This window comes from Pithys albifrons, chromosome 6 (assembly GCF_047495875.1).
Source record: "Pithys albifrons albifrons isolate INPA30051 chromosome 6, PitAlb_v1, whole genome shotgun sequence".
Taxonomy (NCBI): domain Eukaryota; kingdom Metazoa; phylum Chordata; class Aves; order Passeriformes; family Thamnophilidae; genus Pithys; species Pithys albifrons.
In genome coordinates this window covers 52,799,343-52,822,093 of record NC_092463.1, presented here as the reverse complement: position 1 = coordinate 52,822,093, position 22,751 = coordinate 52,799,343, and the positions used below count along the sequence as shown (strand labels likewise).

Genomic DNA, 22,751 nt, shown 5'->3' with positions numbered 1-22,751 from the left:
TAATCAATTTTATTTCTGAGTAACCTCAGGAATTTTGTATCATCAGTACATGTTGACGTTTCAGAAATCTATTGCCATTACTCTTAATTTTGGGTGGGCTGTTTAAGACTTTTGAGGAAATCTCTATTGGCATTTTTTTTCTTTAGATGAACTTTCTACACTTATTCTTTACTTCTATGTTTTAAGACATTACTAATTCAGAGAAGGGCCATCCCTTTCTTCCCACGTAAATATGATTTCTTCAGGGCCACTGAGGGGAGACTATATCACATTTTTGTTGTGATTTTTTGGTTCATTTGTTTTCTAATCAAAGTACACTGGCTGACTGGTTCACTTTTATTGGTGTGTGCAGTCTGTTTCAAAAAGTCCAGTAGATTTGTCTGGCATGATATTGGTGTAGGAAAATCCTACCGATTTTTGCCAAAATTTAAATGACGCATCTGTAAGTTAATTTTGTAGGGTCCCATCCCCCCTCACTTCCTGTCCTTTTGCTCTGATAGTTTCCCCACATTCTCCTGGATCCCTTTAAAAGCTGATGTTATAGCTGTGAGTGTCCAGTCCTGTGGCACAAGAGTCAGCTTGGGATTGGTTATAACACAGTGTACAGATTTTACTCCTTTGAAAGTTACTAGAATAAAGTCTTTTCTTTCATGCATGGGATCAAACTTGATTAAATACCTTATTATTTATTTTGTCCAATTTATCTCCTAGTTTAATTTAGATGTGCTTTACAGGGGGATTGATTAAAATATACATTTTGAATGTCCTAAGTTAACTGATTTATTAAAAATACTCAAATAGAGAAAAAAATCAAATTGCTGTATTTCAATTAAAGTTTGTAATTAAATGCTGTAGTTTTCTTTTTTAAATAGAATAGCCAATTGCAGTGGTCAGATAGGTGTTGTCAAAGCCTTTCTCCTTGTCTCATTGGGACAGTATTTTTCTAGTTAGATATTTCTTGGAGTCTCAGCATGCCATTGTTTTTCTGTGGTTAAAATTCTTGGCATTTTCCCCTTTTCTGCTTTAGGAAAAAAAAAATCAAAACATGTGCAGGTTCTAGGAGATGTTAGTCCAGAGCTGAATTTGTTGATAAGAACATAGAATTAGTCACAGATGAGTGTAGACTTGGTTTTTTTAGGTTCATCTTATTAGCAGCTATTTTGAAAACATAGCCTGAAAGAGACTTCATAGCAACACATTAAGGGCCATAAGAAAAAAAAACAAGAAATGAAAAAATTAGTTTTTCCCCAAGGAAAAGTTACTTTGCCTGCATTTATAATATTTGATGGATTTATTGGGCATGCTACACAGCAACTTTATTGTAAGTAATACTTGTCCCAAATGGCAAATGATATTCTCACTGCCAATGTTGTTCTCTGTAGACATTTATGCAACTTTCACTATTGTGATGACTTTGCTAAAAATGTCTTGCAGTTTAAAAGAACAACCCAATCTTATATAGAAAAGACTGGCAAGTTGTTCTTATTATTTTACAGTCACTGGAAGACACTTGACCCATTTTGACCTCTTTCTTTCATATTAGTTTCTCCATCTGAGTCATGCTACCAAAATGAAAGAATACTGAGTATTTTAAAGATCAGCCCAACCTGATATATTGCAAAGTTTGATTTTTTTGGGGAGGAGAAGTGTGTTTGTATAATGATTTCACTCACCAAAATCATAAGAAAATCTGTTATTATTGTAAATAAAAGTTTGATTCTTTTTTGGAAGGAGGGATTGGATGATGATTTCACTCATCAAAATTGTATATAATTTTATTATAGAAACAGAAACTGGTAGATTAGTCAGACTACGGACCAAGTCACCTTCACTTTTCATAATCCTCTTTTGTGCTAGACTTTTGTCTGATGGTGTAGGGTAGCAAAGCAGCTTAGGGAGTAAATCAAAACAATGGAGTGAAAACAGGCTTTTGGATACAATTTTTCATTACCTTTGTGTATAATGGGTTGTACAGTTATGTCTTCATGTGTGTGAGAGGCCTGTGATAGTTTGAACAACAGAATGGACCACAATATTCAAAAAGGCCCATGAAGATTAGAACCTCTAGCTTAGGAGATGTTGGTTGTGGGACAGAGATGATTTTTCTTTCCTAGAAGTGAACCTTTACTTACCAAATGAGAAGAATGTGAATTTCAGCTTACATCTACCTGAAGTGAATCACATTAAGGAGGATGTGCTATTAAACATTATTGAACCCACAGCATTTCACAACAAATTCTGGAGTCTTATGGTGTTTGGGGTTCTTTTTCTCCCTTTTAAATGAAATCTTAGCTTGTTCATCCCTCAGTCTTTTCATACAGAACTTTCAGCAGATTAGTGAGTGGTAAGCACTGCCAGAGGTGTCTGACTGCATCCTTTCTCCCTCAGTGAGTGAATTTATCATGAGGAAGGGTGGGACGATGTCTGCGGCCCTCTCCATACTGCTAGAGGTTTAATCAGAAGCAATCTTTTGTTCACTTTCGATGTGCAAGATAAGCATGACTTAAACATATATCTATACAAGACTTGCCATTTTTGGGACAAAGTGCATCTCCCCAAGTAGTTTTATTGAAGTTAGTCATCATCTATTGCTACAACAGGTGGGAAGGCATCACTGATCTTTCTTTTTCACTTAGAACAGGATCACAGTGTTACTACTTGGAAAAAAAAGAAATCTGAATTCGTTCAAATCCTTTGAGTATTTTCTCAGCTGGTTATGAAACTGCCAATTAAAGTGCTACGTACCATGAATACATTAGAGAAAAGTAAATTGTCACTTTCTGTAGAATGCAGCAATTTGCATCCACCTCTGTTTCTGAGAGCAATCTGTATTACATTCTTCCGAGTTTCAGGATTTTCTCCCTAAGAGTTCTCATCTTGTTTTTCCTGACACTTCAACCAGAAACTTGTCCATGAAGATATTTTTCTTAATACTGATTTAACTTTCACTAGCACAATTGCTCTTATAATCAGACTCCTCATTATACTCTTAGCAGTTTTAAAATTATTCGTTTTAAGTCCTCAGATTGAGCAACTGAGAATGTGGCCATTTCAGCCCCCGTTTATAACTTCCAACCAGAGCACTGCAGCAATTTGCTTTCTTTTATACCATAATGTCTTCTTTGGCATCTTGACCAGCTTCTATTAGATTACTTCTCTTAACTTCAGTCCCTGTAACATTTCTTTTTGGGTCACCATCAAGTTATTGAAAGAAAACAACACTCATTTGTGTACAGCTTTTACCCTGTGGCAATATTGTAAATAAAAATCTTTAAGACAACAACACAATCAAAAACTGTTGCTGTTTAGTGATTTTGAAGGTTTGTTACTCTGAAGGTGCTGTGTGTCTGAAGTAGCCTGAGGGTTTTGAAAATCCAGCCTCACAGTCTGACAAAATTTGTCTAGTGCCTGAAGTCAGCTGGAGAACAACTATAAGCTTTTGCAAAAACAACTTGTTTTAGTGGGTGAACTGCACGAAAGCGCTTCTGACTGCTTCCTTACTGTACAACTTCAGCATTGACAGATTCAGAATGAAAGTGAACTTTGCAAAATCTGTATCGAACTTGTGAAATGCTTTTTTGTGTGGTATTGGATCTGTCAGTATTTTACGTTGGTTCTGAGAAAGATGATCAGAGAAATGTGAAGATGAAAACTCTGTCGACTCTTGTAATATACAAAAATATATGACATATGGCTCCTTGGGTTGTATTGTTGAATATTCTCAGAATTAGCACTGCTTACTTAATATCCCTATCTTGAGGTGGTTACTGTTGCCATCAACAAGATATTGGACTATATGATCATTTGGTCTGATGAATTTGATGCTAACCATTCTCAGATTCGTGTTAATTAGTTTCTGACTGAGAGTTGTACAGCTTAATTTTATGCTGCTTGTTTTAGAGGGGCATTTAGGGAGAGAGGAAAATATAAGTATTTCTATGAGATTGTAAAGAGAAATTTGTGAGAAAATGCTTCAGGAAAAATTCAGTATCTCCTTTTTTTCAGTTCAATGCTGATTAAAAAGACTTCTGGTCATATGAAATAGTTTCTCTTTGCTGAAAAGATCCAAGATTCATTCTATATTTCTAGTGTAATAGGTTGAAAACATCAGTTGAAAAATGTAAGTCACTAGAGGAAGAAATTGGTTCATCTCTATTAACTGTTTTTAATTACTGTATTAGGAATATATCAGTATACAGTAAAATATTTCAGCATAAGATTTGCACACATCCTTCTATTACAGAAAGAGGAAATTTAAGGTTACACTCTCGGTCTGTTTCAACATGTTACATTAACACAGCACTAAAGGCTTTTACCATGTGTAATTGTAAAATAATGCCAATAGGTAAATGCAAAAAAGATGTTTTGGGAGCATTTTCTAGATTTTGCTTTTTGTAAAATAAACATAACTTAAAAAAAAAAGGCTTAGGTTTTTGATGACACTAAAAGTTAGTATAGAATGCCAGAACACCGAAGCAACTGTACTGGCCCAGAGCAGTAATCCACCTAGCACTATTGCTTTTCTTTGATGGTGATTAGAACCACATGCTCTAAAGGAAAATGCTTATAATGGGCAATTAAAGGATCTGCACATAGCAGGATTTTTTTCTCCCCTCCTCCAGTTGCCATAAATTGTTGGTTGGCCTTTACTCTGACGTGCAAGTCTGACAAAACCTAGAAGGAACAGGAAATGACCTAAGTGTGGTTTTAGACAGTTTTTTTTCATTACCTACATAATAAGAAAAAAACCTTCTCTACTTTCCCTTGACAGACAAAACACCATTTACAACCTTTTTGAAACATTTAAAGATCTTAAAAAATATTAAAAGGAAGATCAGAACAAATATCAGAATAAGAAAACTGTAAACTTTCTACAGCAGACTAAGTAGAAGCTGACATGCCTGGGTGCAAAAGCAGAAGTAACATGTCTTTTTAAAAACAAGCAGATTAAACAAACATATAAAAAAAGAAACAAAACCCCAACCAAACAAAAAATTATTTTTCTGCTTTCAGGGGGTAGTGTTAGCTTTAAGAATAAGCCTGCTGAAGGCTTATTTGAAACTTTAGCACACAGTGGCGCATTTTTGCTCTGTTTTTGTATCTGTGCTGAGGGCAAAGTTACTGAAAATAGTAACTAAATGTGAAGACTCTAAAGTGACTTGTTAAAGTTTACTTAGGTGCAGCTTTTGACAAAGATTCGTATTTGCAGGAAAGATCAGAATACTGTGGAGCCTGGTGAAAATGTTGTAGTGTCCAGACACCGGTGTGTTCCGATGTTGTTCTTATATGTCCAGCCTAATATGTTGCAGGTAGTATTTAATGTGTAGAATAGTATTAACTGAAGCAATTAAGTAGAAGCAAATCTCTTTTCATCTAAGAAAGATTTTAGACTTCTTAAAAAACCAAAAAATAGCTCAGTAGAGTTCACAATTCAGTTGTCGGACAGGGTTATGACTGTTTACATCAATACCTGTATCTAAACCTCAGAAGCAGGAAAGCGCACGTGGTTTCTGTTCAGAGATTGTGGCTATCTGCAGACTTCACAATCTATTGGCTATTTTACAATCTTGGATTAATAAATTGTATATAGAGTCATGAAGTATTAGGATTCCAAAAATATCCTAGTTTTTTTTCTGTCCCATTTATTTTCATGGGAAGGTTTTGTGAGTGGGGAAATACCATCAGGATTCTAAATGCCTATAGTATCATACTGAGTGCTGTATTTTGTCTTCATTACAATGATCTTCTCAAGTTGCTGCTGTTTTGGCCTGCAAGATTTCACAACACAATGTTGTGTGTGTTATTTAAATAATACTTTGAGAGTCATTCTTTGGTTGCATCATATTTAGTTCACACTGAATACAACTTTTTTATTTAATTACATACTGTTTTTCAACATCTACCTTTCCTACTGAGAGGGGGAAGAAAACCCTAATAAATTAATAAAACCCCAAAGAATATAGGCTGTATACTGCTGTGGTTGGTTTTTCTGTCATTAAATTACATGGATTAAAAACATTAATTGATTGTAAGCTATTACACAAGACTAATATAGAAATAAAAGCAATGAATCTACTATTAGTCTTGTTTGAAAAGCAGTCATGGAAAAAAATGGATATGTAAAGTAACATTTTTCATATTTGACAATAAATTGATTCCTCATCTAGTTGTAGAATTTTGCTTTTGAAAGAGGTGAATTTTCACAGAGTTGATTTCTGAATCAAGTTGCTATGGTGTTGGTTTCATTGTTTAGTTAATTCTATGCTTGGTTGCTATGGAAATACTTATTTACGGAGCTAATGCCTAATGGTGTCAAACAGATGCTACTGGCAACTAGGAATCCTTTATATTTGATCATTGTAAGACTCAGAAGTAGAAACTCAATTTTGTGCTCATTTTTCTCCATTAAAGTTTTGGAGCATGAAATGTAATGGATGTTCTCAAATAAGACAAGTTTTATTTAATTAACAAGCATTAGAGCACACATTGAATCTCCTAAAACACTTTTTTTTTTTTTTTTGGTAGCTGTGTATTTTAAATCTCTGTGTAAACATAAGTATTGTCCTTACTAGAACTTTACACAAACACAAATAATTCTTGAGTAACTAAGCTGATATGATTTTGTATTTTATAAGTTAAATTATCCTGAAAATATCGTTGCACAATTGCCTTGCACAAATATAGTTTGGCTTGAAAATTACAATTAAAAAAATGTTAAAAGTGCATAGTGTACTTTTCTAGTAATTGTAGTGGTTTGTAACTCAAGAAAAGTAAAATCTACACTCTTTTAGCATGCTTAAGTTTTTAGAAGTTGAAAGTACTCCTTAGATATGTCTTTAACCAAATGGAGTTGTGGTATTCTTATAGTGAAGATCTCAAAATCTCCATCCTCCATGGCATCAACTCTCTTCTTAAAGACACATCTGTTGCAGGCCCTGAAAACACTGGCTGTGTTGTGATACGAAAGATAATTTTTTTCTGTAGAAAAATAATTAAAACCAAAAGAAAAACCTCTGAAGCTCTGTCTTTTTTCGTTGACTGTCCTCTTTCATTTCTCATCTGGTTTTAGTTTATTTGGGCTATGAATTTCTCAGAGGAACACTTATTCTTTTTTTCTTTGTAACAATTAATGTTGCTTTGTTCCTGTTGCTGTTGGAACCGTATGCTGTATCGGGGAAGGCCTCTATTACTGTTACCTTGTGTAGTTTTTTAACATGTTTCTGATGTTGCTAACAATGTGTGCTTTGCAAAAGTGCCATCCTTAAGTTCAGGTAACGGTCAGGTTGATATTCTGGTGATCAAATAGCAATTGCTCTGGAGTATATGGAAATACTGTTTTTATTGTTTGAGAAAACATAAGCCAAGGGCAGTATCTGGTGCCTACTGTCAGTTTTCCTGCATATATCCACTAAGTGATACCTATTTAAAATCTCTTGAGATTTGACTAAACACCCATAGTACTGAATACAGTGTTCTTCTTCAGAACAGCGGCTTTGTGGGGAATTTGTTGAGCTCTAACAACTTTTTTAGCCTTTAAAAAACCCATATGTTTAGTGATGCAAAATCCTTCTGTTGACACTCTTGGCCCTTTTTGAGTGACACGTTTCAGTTTGACCTCAACTGGCTGATGGCAGTCAGATCCAAAAAGGGCACTTGTGCTTAAAGGGGGTTTGTATGCTGGCTTGTCTTCTTTTAACCATGTTGCATTTTATTTCATAGGCTAAATAGATTCAATTATTATAGTTGACCAAGGCATAGTGTTATGTATGTTTTTTTGGGTTGGTTTTTTTAATTAGTTGTCCTTCAAAATCCTCATCAGCTTGATAGGCAAGCATATAAAACTGGGAAAGTGTGTTCATTGGTCTTTGGATGAAATGGGAAGACTCCGGATTTAGAGTCAGGCTGGTAGGAGAACTCCTCCAGGCTGACTGGTAATCTGGCATAGATGGTTCTTTGGGGGAGGGATATACATTTCTCACCTTTCAGTTCATCTGCAATATCAGAGCCCAGAGCAGTTTCATTTTTCAGAGGAGCTCCCAAACAGTTGCTGTGATGTGATGTGATCCTTAGCAATGGACGCTCAAAGCTGAGGTGTGTGAGTTACTAAGCAAAAGTGTAAGTTGCAGCTTGTGACTGTTATGACTCAAGTCCCTCCTAGATAAGGTGTTTCTTGATGGAGGAGGTGAGGAAGAACGTTATGTGCAATGGATTACAAAATCTTAGTATTACAGAGTACAGATCTTTCTGCAACAAGTTGCATGGTTGCAAAATCAAAAATTGCTGAGGCTCTGCCTAAGACCTAATTTAAGGTCTCTTGGTCTCTTCACATTAAGTCAAAATAAATTGTGTCCTTTTTACTCATACTGTAAGCTTAAGGTAACTCTAGGAATACTTTGTAACTTTTGTTGATGGTCCGCAGCGATTAATTAAATCTTTGACAGACTAACTCTCAACAAAAGTAATGTCAGAAATGCTGCTTGTTTAGTGTTCCAGATTTAACTGGATAGGCATGGAGTTAGGCTAAGTAAACTAAGTCTGATGGGTAGTGAGACCAAAGTACAGTTTCCTTAGTGGTAAGGAGTAAATTCTTCCAACAGAGATTTTTTTTTTTCCAAAGTAGAATTTATCAGCTGTTAACCTTTGAAACTTTCACTCTCCTTGTCCTTCTAACCACGTTGATTCTGCAGAAGGTTTATTAAGGAATATACTGCTGATTTCTGTTCATTTCTCCCTAAATTGTTTTTGTGGAGGAGGCTTTCTGGATTTGACTGCCATCTTGTGGTGCATTGGGAGCACCTAAGGAAAGGTAGCCCCCCTTTCACTAGTAACCTGTAAGGATTTGCTTAGTTGAAGAGAGGGTACCAAGTTGTATTTATCATGGAAAAATATTCATGGCTTAGTGATTGGCATTTTCCACCGTTGTCCTTAGCAGAAGAGATTGCTACTTTATGCCTCAAATGATCATCAGCTCATTTTAATTACTTTGCTGTGTGGCACATGTGATGAGCCCTGGAAATCTGACACTGCCATCCTTCCTGCTGTGTTTTTATACTACACCTGTCTCCTCTCAGAAGATACGACTTCTAATGAACGATGGTGTATAGTGAATTAAAGAAAAAACCTGTTAGCAAAGAACAGATAAACTTAAGTAATGTTTACTTCAAACCTTTTTTTTTTGCTACCCTTAATAGAGGTTACAAGATTGCGAGCAAGCTGACGCAACTTTGTGGACCATTAGTATCAAAGGTTACCAATATAACTAACAAAACTCATGTGGACAGCTGATCTTTATTGCTGATTGAATCAAAAGTTAATGAAGCAGGTTAATGCTGTCTGTGTGCACGCTTAGGAGGGCAGAATGAAACCAAAAGATTTACTGATGTTTGATACATTAAATAAATGTCAATCTAGAAGGAGAAACCTCAGGATGAAGAACGTAAGAAAACTGACGGACCAACCAAAAACCTGAGCCTGCCAAGAGGTTGCTAAAACCAAAAGCACCATGGCAAAAGGGGTATGGCCAGATAATGTTGGTCGTTATCTTACTGCTTGTCAGTGACAGACTAACTGTCATCTCATGGGAGAAAAAAAAAAAAAGAAAAAAAAACAGAAAAAAAGACAACATGGTTATCTAGATTAATCACTAGAAAACCCTCAGATAATTAATTTCTTAATTCTTGATTTTTATCTGCTTTCCTTACCCCATATGACTTCCTGATAGAACATAACTTACTCCCAGTTCAAGCACATGCTTAATAATAAATCTCTTCAGTGTTCATAGCAAGTTGATGTCATAACTACTAACTTTAAACATGGTTTAATGGTATCTCTATCAAGATAACTGAAGAGAAAAGAGGTCTTTATGTGCTGCCCCTGCTTGGGACTGCTGATACATCCACCTGTGTTTTTTTATTGACACTTTCTGCACCTTCTGCTGGACAAGTGCCAGACTTGAACACATCGTTTTCTTCATGAAAAGGCTGTTAGTCTCAGAGGAACAAAAACATACATAGTTCTCACCTATTAAAAACAAAAAAGCAGAAAAGCTTCCAGGACATCTGACTTTCATTTCTTGTGTGTTTTCATTTTTTGTCAGTATAGAAGACAAATTAAGTGAGTGCTGTTGACGTACTTGAAGCTGATAGTATCTTCAGATTGTGTTGCTGACGTTCTTTTGCGGGTTTGGTGGGTTTTGTGAGGTTATTCAGAATGTGGAGCTTTGTAACCATGTTTAAGCAAAACCTCGAGCAAGAAAATGCTTTTGAAATTACTAATCTTTAACCTGAAGTATTGAGGAGCCTTCTGTGTTTTTTAAAGGTAAATGATTTAATGCAATGCTCTCTGCACTGTATTTCCAAAAATTGCTACTGTTTGAATAGTTCTGGAAAGAAAAAAATATGTTAGAGGTTTTAGGCTAGATTTGCTTTTGTAATTTGAGGTAAATAGAGGCAGGAAAGTAGTGTCACCACCTAATTTAGAGTACATGTTAAATGATTTATATACAACCCAGAAATATTGAAATAAGGCCATATAATTATTCTGTCATCCGAATATCTCTGTTTCATGCAATTTCTTCAGACTCTTTTACATGGTTTTGCTGGGCAGCATTAGCTAAGAAAATGACCCAAGTTACATATAAAAAAACCATGAAGGGAGAAACATTTTTCATCATGTCACACAGTCAAGAGTTATGCCATTGCTGTTTTTCAATATTAGCATTTCACTTTACTCTTTCTTTTTCTTTTATTTTATCTTTACAGATGATACTTTGGGATTGGGATTTGAAGCAATGGTACAAGCCCTATTACCAGGTCAGTATATTATGAATTTAATTAATAATGTTGCATTGATTTTTTTTTATTTATTCTATTTTAAATTTGCAATGGATAAGATACTTATTTAAAACAGAGAATACCATGAAAGGTTTTGACTTATTAATAGTTTGCAACATTTCCATCTATTCCAGAATGCTGGCAGTGGAAATGGAGTCGATCTTTCAGTGCTAAATGAGGCTCGGAACATGCTGACAGACCTTCTGGCTGATCCATCTCTTCCATCTCATGTGATTTCTTCCCTTCGAAGCATTAATAGTTTGATTGGTGCTTTCTCAGGCGCATGCAGGCCAAAGGCTAGTCCCTTCGCACCATTTCCTGGTTTCTTCCCCTGTCCTGAAGTAGAGGATCCTGCTGAAAAAGATCGAAAGCTGCTCAAGGTCAAGCAATTTTAATTTTCATTCATGTGTGCATTGCAATTAAAATAAAATGAAGGAAAATCTATTTGGGAAGAATGTTCTATATGCATAATAGCTTCTTTTCTGAGTACCTGTGGACAGTGTTTAACATCAAAAGAGAGCAGCTGTGGAAACACATTAAATGTAATGTGAAAGGTACTGAAATGCAAATGGTGTGTAGACAGGTAAAAGCACTGATCTGCACCCTGAACACATAATTCCTCAAAATGACAGCAAATATAAACTGAAGATGTTACATTGTCATGATATGGAACAAACAGGGCTGTTCTCAATTCTCCCATGTTCTTTATCTATCAGTCACTGTCAGTGTGGTTTTTGCATTGACCTTTTTTTCCCCAAGAGATTTACTCTTATGGACAACAAACTAGCCATTAGATGGAAGCAAATCAGCCAGGTAAAAGGAAAAATATCTCTTCTTTCTATGCAGCAAATCACATTATGAACCTAGTATGTAAATTACTGTCACTTCTCCATTATAAGTGGTAAATAAGGTAAATAAGTGAAAGCAAGAATGTACTTACTATATGACATGTTAAGGGATGTGGAGGGAAAATATTAAAATATAGAAACTCAGCTGCAGGGCACCAGAGCTAATAATCTAGGGTAGCCCAGTATTGACAGCTTGAGGCTGTTTATTGTGGAGACTGGTCTGGAACATCCTTGCCTTATAGTTGTTTATGTTTCTAGGAAGTGCGCACTTTGGCCCAAATTGATCAGCTTCTTGGCTTAGTAACTTGGAGGTAGATAAACTGCTTTGAGTGAGACTAAGCCTGTGAAATGTCTGTTAGGGACCATATGTTTTGGAGGGCAAACACAGTGCCTACAGGTTATTCTGTGGAAGATCCTGCAGAATCATTGCAGTATGAAATTCCTTCAAATATCACATGAATATCTGTAGAAATCAGTTGGATAGGGATTGAATTAATTCACCATGTTTTTTCTTTGTGGATTTCTTTAAAAAATGCTGAGGATTGCTATACCTTTTTATTTTAAAAATTTTTATATAGCTAGGCAGGATTGTTTGAAATGAAAAATATTCAGTACTGAAGAGTGGTTATGAAGAGTATGTGAAATTGAAAGATGGTGGTTTTTCACAGCTTTTTTTCTCTTCCTCCTTCATAAGAGTAAATTTTTCTTTAAGTTTTTGGGGTTTGCTGTCTAGAAATTTACCTGGTGAATAAAGCAGTGCTTGCCACTGTCATTCAATGATTGTTTGACTTTGGTACATGTTTAAAGGTAAGCCAAAACATCTCACCTTATTATATTACAATAAGAAAAAGATTTCTCTTTCTTTCAAAAAAAAAAAACAAAAACAAGTAAGCACAAACTCCAGATTATGACACACCAAAGAAAATAATAAGATAGTATTTCTTCAAAATTGGACCTTTCAGACTATGTTAAGAGATTGTCATTCTCTATTTCCCTGACTTGGAATATAGAAAGCCTCCTCCACGTTTCAAATTAGTTGTTTTTTTGCTGAGGATCATGTACATCTTTATTTCTCTTCTCTGATTTGCTTCGAAAGTGCATTCAGTTATAATTTTCAAGTTGATTAAATGGATGGAGCATCTCTCCTACAAGGAAAGGCTGAGAGAATTGTGTTTGTTCAGCCTGGAAAAGAGAAGGCTTTGGGGTGACCTCATTGCAGCCCTCCAGTTCCTGGAGGAAGCCTGCAAGAAAGATGGAGAGTGACTTTTTTCAAGAACATTTAATGACAGGACAAAGGGTAATGTCTTCAGGCTGAAAGAGGACAGGGTTAGATTGGAGGAAGCTCTGTGCAAAATAAAAGTTCTGTGATTCTATAGTGAATTACCTGTTCCCCATGGTAGAAAAAGAAGAAAAATCAAGGAAATAAATGCAGTCAAAATGGGGCTTTAGACCTCGGGCTAGCCATAACTAATTATCTAATATTAACCCTTCCCCTCGAGATTCTTGGAAGTGCAAATGGCTCAGTTCATGCTATTTACTGATCAGTCCCTTTGAAATTTAAAGAAAAAAAAAACAAAAACAAAAAATGGAGGGAAAAAAATCTTGGACAGAAAACATTGTAGGGCTGCTCTGCAACAGAAACTTTCCACTTCCATCATGACTGTCCCCAGAACTGTCCCCAGATTTCCTAGCATATGACAGTAGAATGCTCGCCGGATCAGTGGATTTCTGCTGGTATCAACAGTCACGATTCTAACAGTTTTCACACTTTAGGCAAGTAAAAGTTGCCTAGGCAAGCTCTTGGATATCCATATCTCTTGTCTCCTGACCTTGTTGCCCTTATGAGACCCCACCTGGAGTACTGAGTCCAGGGCTGGGGTCATCAGGACAAGAAAAATATGCACCTGTTAGACTGAGCCAGAAGGCGGCCATGAAAATGCTCAGAGGGCTGAAGTACCACTCCTGTGAGGAAAGGCTGAGGACTGGGGGTATTCATCGAAGAGAAGGCTCTGGGGAGATCTCATTGCAGCCTTCCAGTACTTAAATGGGACTAACAAAAAAGAGTGAGTGCAAATTTTTACATGGGCAGACAGTGCTAAGGCAAAAGGGAATGGTTTTAAATGAAAAGAACAGAGATTTAGATTAGATGTTAAGAAATTCTTTCCTGTGAGGGTGGTGAGGCACTGGAACAGGTTGCCTGGAGATGCTGATGATGCCCCATCCCTGGAAGTGTTCAAGGCCAGGCTGAATGCGATTTTGAGCAACCTGGTCTAGAGAAAGGTGTCCCTACCCATGGCAGCAGGTTTGTAACTAGATGGTTTTTAAGGCCCCTTCCAACCAAAGCATTTCTATGGTTCTTTTTGCTGGTAACCAAGAGTCCTTTCATGATAACTTTGATTTCTGGCATGGTGTAAGTTTTGTTTCCAGAACAACTTTTCCCCTTTGTATAGCAATTACCAGTGACATTCCTAGCATAGGGGGATCTGGAGTTCCTTAGTCCTTTGCTACCTGTGCTTTGTTTATTCTATGCTTCTGTATCTAGTGAGGGAAGTTCTGGAGATTTGTCATGTCCCCAGTGTTCCCTCACTCTCAAAGTAGCCAGGAAGATGAAAACGTGTAAGAGCTGGTGCTCTGGGCTTATTTCCATATTGTGCTAATGTGCCCTTGGGCGTGGATCTTTCTTCTCCAGTGCTGGGGATTTTCAAATTTGCTCTCCATATAGCATAGAGCACACATGTTGGACTGCTGTGGTCCACTGACAGAGAGATCCATTCCCGCCTGAGAGCACTACCCTGTATGATGACACACAGAATACACTCCTCTGGTTCCCTTTCTGGTGGGGCTGGTTAAGCTCTGTTACAGGTTTCTGTGGGTGATACAGTGGTCCTACTCTGCCTGTGCAGTTCCACCTTTCTGGCTGTGACTGCACTTCTGCAGCAAAGCAAACGGTCAAGACACATCCTATATATAAGGACTCAGAGCAGTCTGATTTTTCAGGGTAAGAAGCTGCACTCCCTTGTTTTGACTATGAGTTACATATGGTCTTTGACCACCTCATGAAGCTTAAAATTGCAAAGTCATTATCTCTGACAGGCTTCGAAGTGTTAGTATGCAAGGCCCACCTGTCCTCATACAAATCTGCTGACCTTAGTCAACACTGCAAATATTGATGGGATTTTTGTTTTAGACCATTTTCTTCCTGACATCCTTTTTACTATGCAGGGTCTGATTACACATATCAGTGTCATGCAGAAGAATCTCTCCCCGGCCCATCCTTTCCTCTTTCTACCTAATGGTCAGCTCAAGGGATGAGGTATCAAGTGGAATGTGGACTTAATGCAGTCAGATATGTATTTTTAAAAATTTTGTTTAAGATACAGTGTATAGTCTACCTGTGCAATGGGTGAAGATATGCCAGAGCACCCTTTCCACAAGTTCCACAGTACTTGCACTGTTTGTTCAATATTCAGCATTTGAGTTATCAAAATCTCAGACTAGGTTGAGAGCTCGAGAGCTGACTTTGTTGTTTAAAAAAAAGAATCCATAATCCTACAGCAAATTACTGTCATTACATATATTAATGTGGGGAAAGAAAAAAGAGATATGGAAAGTAATTATTCTTTAAAAAAAAATTAGATGACATCTTTTCTGTTTCTTAAGCAATAAGAATGAATGTAAGATACTATACTTACTGTTTCACTATAAAAAGTAACAATAAATAGCCCTTACAAACCATAAATAAAATTTTAACATCTGTTTTTAATTACATGGATTTTAACCCTGGTTAAATTACTCAACAGGGATTAAGTAGCAGGAATAGCCTACCAGCATCACAGCTGAGACGAACTTCAGGAGTTTCTGGCATGTCACCTATAGAAACAACATCTTCTAGATGGGAACGGTGTAACAGCAAGAGATCTCATCAGGAATACAGCACATCAAGGTAGGCACTGAATGATATTTTAAGGGCAGTAATAATGTTGGAGCTCAGCAGCAGGAGTATTTAGTGTAAAATCATGTAAATTAAGTCTCCAAATTCTGCCAGCATAAACTGGAAAAGTTAATTATATACTATGCTTTGTAACTCTGTTTGATCTTGAGTAGAAATCAGGTCATTCTGAGGTTAAATGGCGTGTTCTGTCATAAGTAGGCCTGCATATCAGTTTGAGTAGGAAACAAAAAAAAAGTCCAACATACATGATTGCAAAACAAACTGGTTTAGTCTCTAAACTTGTACTGACTTCCTCCTTTTTATTTAAAATATATGTCACTTGCCAACTTCCATATACTCATATATAATTATAAAGGTGGTATAATTTTCTTGTGTTTGGTAGCCACTGTTGTGTGTATTACATTTATTATTCCTATCGTCATCAAGCAAGTGGTAAGGTAGATTAAGGTAGTCATCTCTTCTCTGCTTGTTAGTCAATATGATGCAAGAAGAGTTTTTATTTTCAGAATTAAGATAACATTTTGAATTAGGATTAAAATAAATATTTTTTCTTATTTTTTAAATGTTGTATATGAGTGAAAATGCACACATTTATATGTAAATAGGTTTGCCTTTGCTTGTGAAATCTGTAAAAATGTATGAGGTGTTGCTTTTTTGTTTAGTTCGGGGTTTTTTACTTTTTCTTGTTTGGTGTTGTTTTTTGGGTTTTTTTGGTGGTTCTACATAGGTCATAAGGAAAGTATAATAGATACATTTTTAAAAAAGAAAATATGAGTTATGCTCATAGCTGATAATTACTTGTAGTGGATGAAGGTTTATATACACACATTCAAGAATCTATCAGTATTACATTTAATGTTAAAGTGAACCATTTAAATAATTTGGCCCTTGCAGTGGCTTTTCCCTCTTAAATAAAATATGCTCAAGCTCACTTGATTAAAAGTAGCAATGTGGAAAACACTCTCACCTAGAATACCTGTTCACTTTTTTGTGGTTGGTGTCCTGGCGTGCAGAGCTCTTGCCAACACTTGCACTGTTCCTGTCTCCTTGCACCTTCCAGCAATTCTTCTTATCAGGTTCTCTTTAGCTTCTAACACATAATCATCTCCGAACTCCCCATGGGTGCTTACCTCACAGATAAGGTTAGATGAAATAGCTGCACTGGCATAGCTGTTCCTGCTGCCAAGAGGCAGTCCTGCATTCCTACATTCCTTGAGCACGTTGTGCCATTGACTCAGATACTTAAATTGTTAGAAAAATAACTGCTGAGTGCTTTCAGCTGATTCTTGCTGAATTGAAAAAGACAGTACACAGTGGTACAATAAGTCAGTATTCCTACAAAATTTGATTTAATATTTCAGAATTAATTTTCTACCCCATCCAGCCCGTGTTCAAAAGAAACTCTTGATAGCTGCTGTTTCATTTGTATGCAAATTCTTGATTTGGTTTCTGATTCAAACACTAGCTTAAGATGAACTGACCTTGCCTAATATGTAGTCTTCCTACACTAAATACTCTTGCAGCACTTTTATGTACTTTAAAGTAATACATGTGAGCTGTGATAGCTAAACAATATACAAATAGTGAAAAGATCAATCTGTCTTAGTTGTCAATCCAACATTTTTGAAATCTGACTAACATGCCAAGCATCAGACTTCAAAAAATCATGGAACTGTTAAGGTTGGAAGTGACCTCTGGAAATTATCCAGTTCAATCTCCTTGCCAAGGCAGGGTCACCCAGAGCAGGTGACACAGGAACACATCCAGGTAGGTTTTGAATGTCTTCAAAGAGAGAGGCTCCACAACCTCTCTGGAAACCTTGTTCCAGTGCTCTGACACCCTTGGTGTAAAGAAATTTTTCTTTGCTGTAGCATCTTGTGTTTCAGTTTATGGGCATTGCTCTTTGTCCTGTAGCTGGGTACCACTGAAAAGAGTCTGGCACCGTCCTCTTGGAACCTCTTTGTGATATTGATATCTATTGATGAGATCACTTCTCAGTATTCTCTTCTCTAGACTTAACAGGCCCAGTTCCCCTGATCTCCCCTCATAAGAGAGGTGTTCCAGACCCTACATCATCCACTGGCCTCCACTGGACCCTCTCCAGTACCTGGATATACACAGAAATAAATCTGTGTTTATTCTTTAAGTAATTTTTTGTATTCATTTATTTAAATGATGGGAGATCAAGTATTATTTGTGTATTTGACTTTTGTTTACAATCTGATTAAGCAAGATTTAATCTGCTTCGGTAAACACTGGTTTTGCCCATTGAAGTGAAATGATTAGTTTTATATTAACTATTTGCACTTTGAAGTACACATACACAGTTACTTTTAATTGCATATTACATTTTTTTTTACTAAATAACTAATTTGCATTTTGGAGTGAAATTTCATGTCTACAACAGCAGATGGCAGAATTCAACAACTGAGTTGAATGCTTTGGCTACTGAAGCACAATCTGACTTGATGTCAAAAACAGCTTTAGTTTTAAGTTTGTAATAAATAAAATAATTAATTAAATATTTAAAATTCATTCAAAAATCACTGAGGCTGCATAAGGTTTTCATGATATTTCCAAAGTGATCAATCCTTTAAATATTCTGACATCTGCTGCAAAATAACCTGCTTTGTTAAAATGTTTGAGAAAAGTAGCATGCTAGAAGTAAAACCTATTGCACTTGGTCTGAGTATATTTATTGTGTCATTTTAGGACTGTATCAAGTTTTAGGTTGCTTGTACTCAGTAGTTTTTATTCCATATATTTGACATATATTGTCTAGCTGATCTTTCTAATACTCTTTCTTGAATCGTAGTAGGCAGTATAGCTATTTTAAAAGCATTTTATTTAATAAAAATGGAATACAAACTAGGAAAGAAAAAAAAATTACTGTTTTCTTTCAGCCAAGGATCTCATTCAAATGGGTCTTTTGGTGCAAACTTGCTGACAATACCAAAGCAAAGGTCATCTTCTATGACGTTGACTCATCATATAGTCCCCAGACGAGCAGGTAAGATCATGCATTTTTGATAGCTCAGTGACACAGCAGCAAAATAGTAGTTAGTACATCATGTTTTACAATTGGTTTTTATTTCATGTAAACAGTACTAAAATAACATCAGCATGTTTTTGTTTAAATCCAGTCTTTGTAAACAGCAATGTTTTTATTGTGACCTGAACCCCATGTAATGTTTGTTTTGGAAGGTGCTTCTCCTGGCCTGAGTCCTGTGGGTTCACCAAGTCATGGAACTGCCTCCAGTGGGGCTTTCAGCAACTGGTCACCTGTAGAATTTCCTGATACTGCTGATTTCCTTACAAAACCAAGCATTAACATACACAAACCTCCAGGATACACATCTAGCTCTCCAGATTTTCAGCAGCAAGATAAAACACCTGTAGGTTATATGTGTAGCAGGTACTGTAAACTCTGTTACATATTTAGTAACTTTGTATGTATTGAAAAGAATACAGTTAAAACATACAGCAAGACCTATGCACATACTAGGATTGAAGAAAGGTCGTATGATCTCGTAATAATATGTACTATTATCTCAGGAGACTAAAGAATGCTGTATGTATGTCATTGATTTGAAATGGCCCATCCCTCACAGCAACTGTTATTATAGACAAACAGTATTCTATGGATTTTTAGAAAAGGAGGATTTACTTGGGAACATAATTCTGTATTTCTGAATATTTTCTAAGTAATGAGCTCTACTTTATTAATGCATGGACGTGAGTCCGGGGGTGGTGGTGTTTGATTATTTTCTAAGTACAGACTAAATCTTTGTGTGCCAAATTTAGGAGAAAATACTAAGGTCACTTGTTGGAGGAACCTTCAAAAGCATTTTTAAGAAAAGTAATCTGCAGATATTTTTCAGTAGAAGACAGCAGTAGCAAAAGAAGAAAATTACTGAATTGTAAATATTTTTCATGTATTCTGTAAGCTGTGGACGTCAGATACTCAAGCCTCTTCTGACAGCAGAACCAGAATCTACAAACTACAGAGACAGAAAATCAGGTGAGATTTCAAAATAAACAAATATTTGATATCAACTTGCTGCTTGTTTGGGGTTTTTTTAGGCCAGTTAAATTAAAATTTTTATATATCTACATAATTTTTTCCTATACTTTAACTTATATCCATGTATTTTACTTTATTTTATGACATAGAATAGTGAAGATAATAGAAAATATTGTCTGCTTCATAGTAAGGATTTTAAATCAGGCTTCCACTCATACCTTTATAGTCCTGTACGCCATATATCAAACAAATTCTCTAGCAACTCAGCTAAACTAATCACTGAACCGTTTTTGCAAATAAAAGTTACGCTCTTAGCTTTTCTCAATCTTCAGATACATTTTGTCTAATAAATTTTGTCTTTTAGAAATTTTTTGTTGTATAATTCTTAAATACAATTGTTTAGAAACAAGCTGTTACTTATATTTCTATGAAGAATCTATATGATCAATTAAAAATTATTAGATGGTAGTAATTTAGAAATAAATTATTGATATAGTATTTATGTGTTTTCTTTAAGGTGAAATTGGAAGTGCTAATGTTTCAAAAGAATCTTTCCACCATGTAGAGAAGAGAAAAGATGAAAGGAAGGAAACTATTGATCAAACACAAAATAATCTGCTTGTAAGCATGTAATTTCAAAAAAAGCTTGCAATAACTTATCAGTGCAGCATTTGTTTATAAGTTTTAACTTGCTGTGAAGAGGTCTTTGCATTGCTAAAATTGTAATTTCTAAGGCAAAATGGTGCAGGAGTTCAAATTTTTATTTAACCTGTTTATTTTTAGCTGGCATAAATTTCACTAGCAAATGACAAGAAGCTGGTGATTGTATGAGGTTTTTATTGATCAAAATTGATTTGTGTAGATTTAATGTTGAGAGTATGCTCAAACAATGATCAACTAGTATTTTCTCTTGGAAGTTTATGAAAGATGCAGCAGTTCCAGTCAGACTTACAGGTGAATCTCCATACAATGCAGTTGATTGGCCATGCAGAGGGACAAATGGTTTGATATTTAGTAACATTTGGGTTTATACATCAGATTTTTAAAACTTGTTCAATTAATGCACTGTTAATGCTCAGTAAATATCTGGTTAGCCTATGCTTATTTTTTCTTTGTTTTATTAACTCATCGTATTTAAAAAGAAATAAAAAGGGAAATTTAGCACCATCTCAGAAAGCGCTGGAAACTGCTGCCCCAAAATAGGAAAAGTCAAGCCCTTAACTGTGCTATTTGTGCTATTGATTCATGATTTTATCATGGCCCTAGTTACAGCACCATTCAATAAGTTCACTAAGGTTTTATCATTTTCATGGCTTTTTTTGCCAACTCAACTGATAAATTAGTTTTCATTGTTATTTTGGGGATGTTGAAGTATCTTAATCTCATACAGGTGGAGCAGAGTTACACAGAAACAATGCTGTTAGACCATGATTCACTAATGGAGAAGATGAACAATTGGAATTTCCAAATTTTTGACCTTGTAAAAGAAATGGGAGATCAGTCTGGAAGGATCCTTAGTCAGGTTTGTTGTCTTTTAATATAGGAGGGAAGGTATCTGAAGCTGTTGTGCTTACACATTTTATTTAAACCATGGAGAAGTTTTGCAGTAAACATATGTATGAATGCTATGTTTAAAAGTACAAATATGATTTCTCACATACTCTGTCTCATTGTAAACATAAAAAGTGACTTATTTATAGACAACTTGCTCCATTTTTTCTGAATTTTATTCTCAATGTAAAGATAGGTGAGACTCGCACTGACTGAGGTTTTGTCGTTTCCTGTGAAAAATTGTCTCCTGCTTTCAGAATTACTACCTTGTTTGTCAACCATTTCTTTTTCTTTATTTTGGTAAAATATTTCTGCCAGTGCTACACCTGTGGGGGAAGAGAAGTGATCTTTTAGGCAGTCTTTTGCCTCTTGATCCTACAAACAATGAGATTTTTTTTCCATGCTGCTTTCTGCATGTAGTATTTCTTTTATCTCTTTCTGACTTATTACTAAGCTCTTTGTGCAGTTTCATGTTGTGCTGAAGCCAATCTACTGGCAGTTGCAAAAATATCATCCTCTTTGCTCTTGCCCTCATTTACCCATTCATCAGTGACAGCTGAAATCTTCTCTTTCTTTCTTTATAGTGGATTTAGCAATCATGGAGCTATGGTCGAACTGAATTGCTTCTGATCTGCCCACAAAATACTTCTATTACCATTATCTTAGTTTTCCACCCTGGAGTAGAATGCATGTTACTTCTTATTCAAGATCAGTGTTAGAAATAAGCAGCTGGAGGGAAAAAGACAAGTTTAAAAGCACTTTGGTGCAGTTGGAACCACAGGTCTATGCTTGAAGTCAGGAAAAAACAATGGAGATAATTTCATTTTTGTCATTAGACACTGTCATTTCATTTATAATGCACAATATTTTGGGCATTGTTTTAAATCTTCAATTAGTTTTGTTTCATCAAATGTTTTCAGGTCTTTTGTCACCTGAGCTAGTGACAAGTGTTGAGGTACAGACTAGAATGCCACAATCCACTTTTGAATGGTGTTTTTACGGCAGGCTACTCGTACTACGTTGACTTGCACTTCATTTGTGTGCAGTCTAAGGGATAATTCAAACCTGCAAGTACTTTACTGTACAGGTTTTAACTTAACTCTACTTGAATTTCTCTATCAGTTCTTCCTGATATTCTATGTGTGTGTGAGACTTCTCCTCTTCCCCCTCCCACCCCAGTCCTTTAGGCTGTTGTGCTGCAAGCACCTGAGACGAGTCTTACTTAATAGCCAATTAAAAACTGTATTTTACTGTTGTCAGTTGGAAGGTTCTCATATTGCATACATGAAAGGGGAATGGCTGGAACAGGTGGAAGGATTGATGTCCCCTCATTTTACTCTCCTGTTCCTTTGAGCACCTCCCACACTTCAGAATTTCTTGTTTCTCTCATATATCCAGGAAAAAAAGTTACAAAAATGAAGAGCAGTGACTTGTTTTAAAAAGTTTTCTTGATATTTGCAGTCTTGTGGGGAGATTAGGTTTTAAAGATCACTGAGTTCTACACATAAGCCATAATACATGGTTTATATACATATATGGGTGTT

At 35.8% G+C, this 22,751-nt stretch overlaps 1 protein-coding gene across 1 annotated transcript in view; it reads left to right on the top strand.

Moving 5' to 3' along the window:
- The window catches only part of PDE3B (phosphodiesterase 3B), an 85,530-nt gene that overhangs the window by 53,018 nt on the left and 9,761 nt on the right, over positions 1 to 22,751 (top strand). Inside the window, exons 2-9 of the mRNA XM_071558902.1 lie at positions 10,761 to 10,811; positions 10,967 to 11,212; positions 15,481 to 15,623; positions 18,536 to 18,642; positions 18,837 to 19,047; positions 19,580 to 19,653; positions 20,174 to 20,277; positions 21,047 to 21,178. Of these exons, the coding sequence (XP_071415003.1) occupies positions 10,761 to 10,811; positions 10,967 to 11,212; positions 15,481 to 15,623; positions 18,536 to 18,642; positions 18,837 to 19,047; positions 19,580 to 19,653; positions 20,174 to 20,277; positions 21,047 to 21,178 (1,068 nt within the window). The remainder of the gene's footprint in view (positions 1 to 10,760; positions 10,812 to 10,966; positions 11,213 to 15,480; positions 15,624 to 18,535; positions 18,643 to 18,836; positions 19,048 to 19,579; positions 19,654 to 20,173; positions 20,278 to 21,046; positions 21,179 to 22,751) is intronic.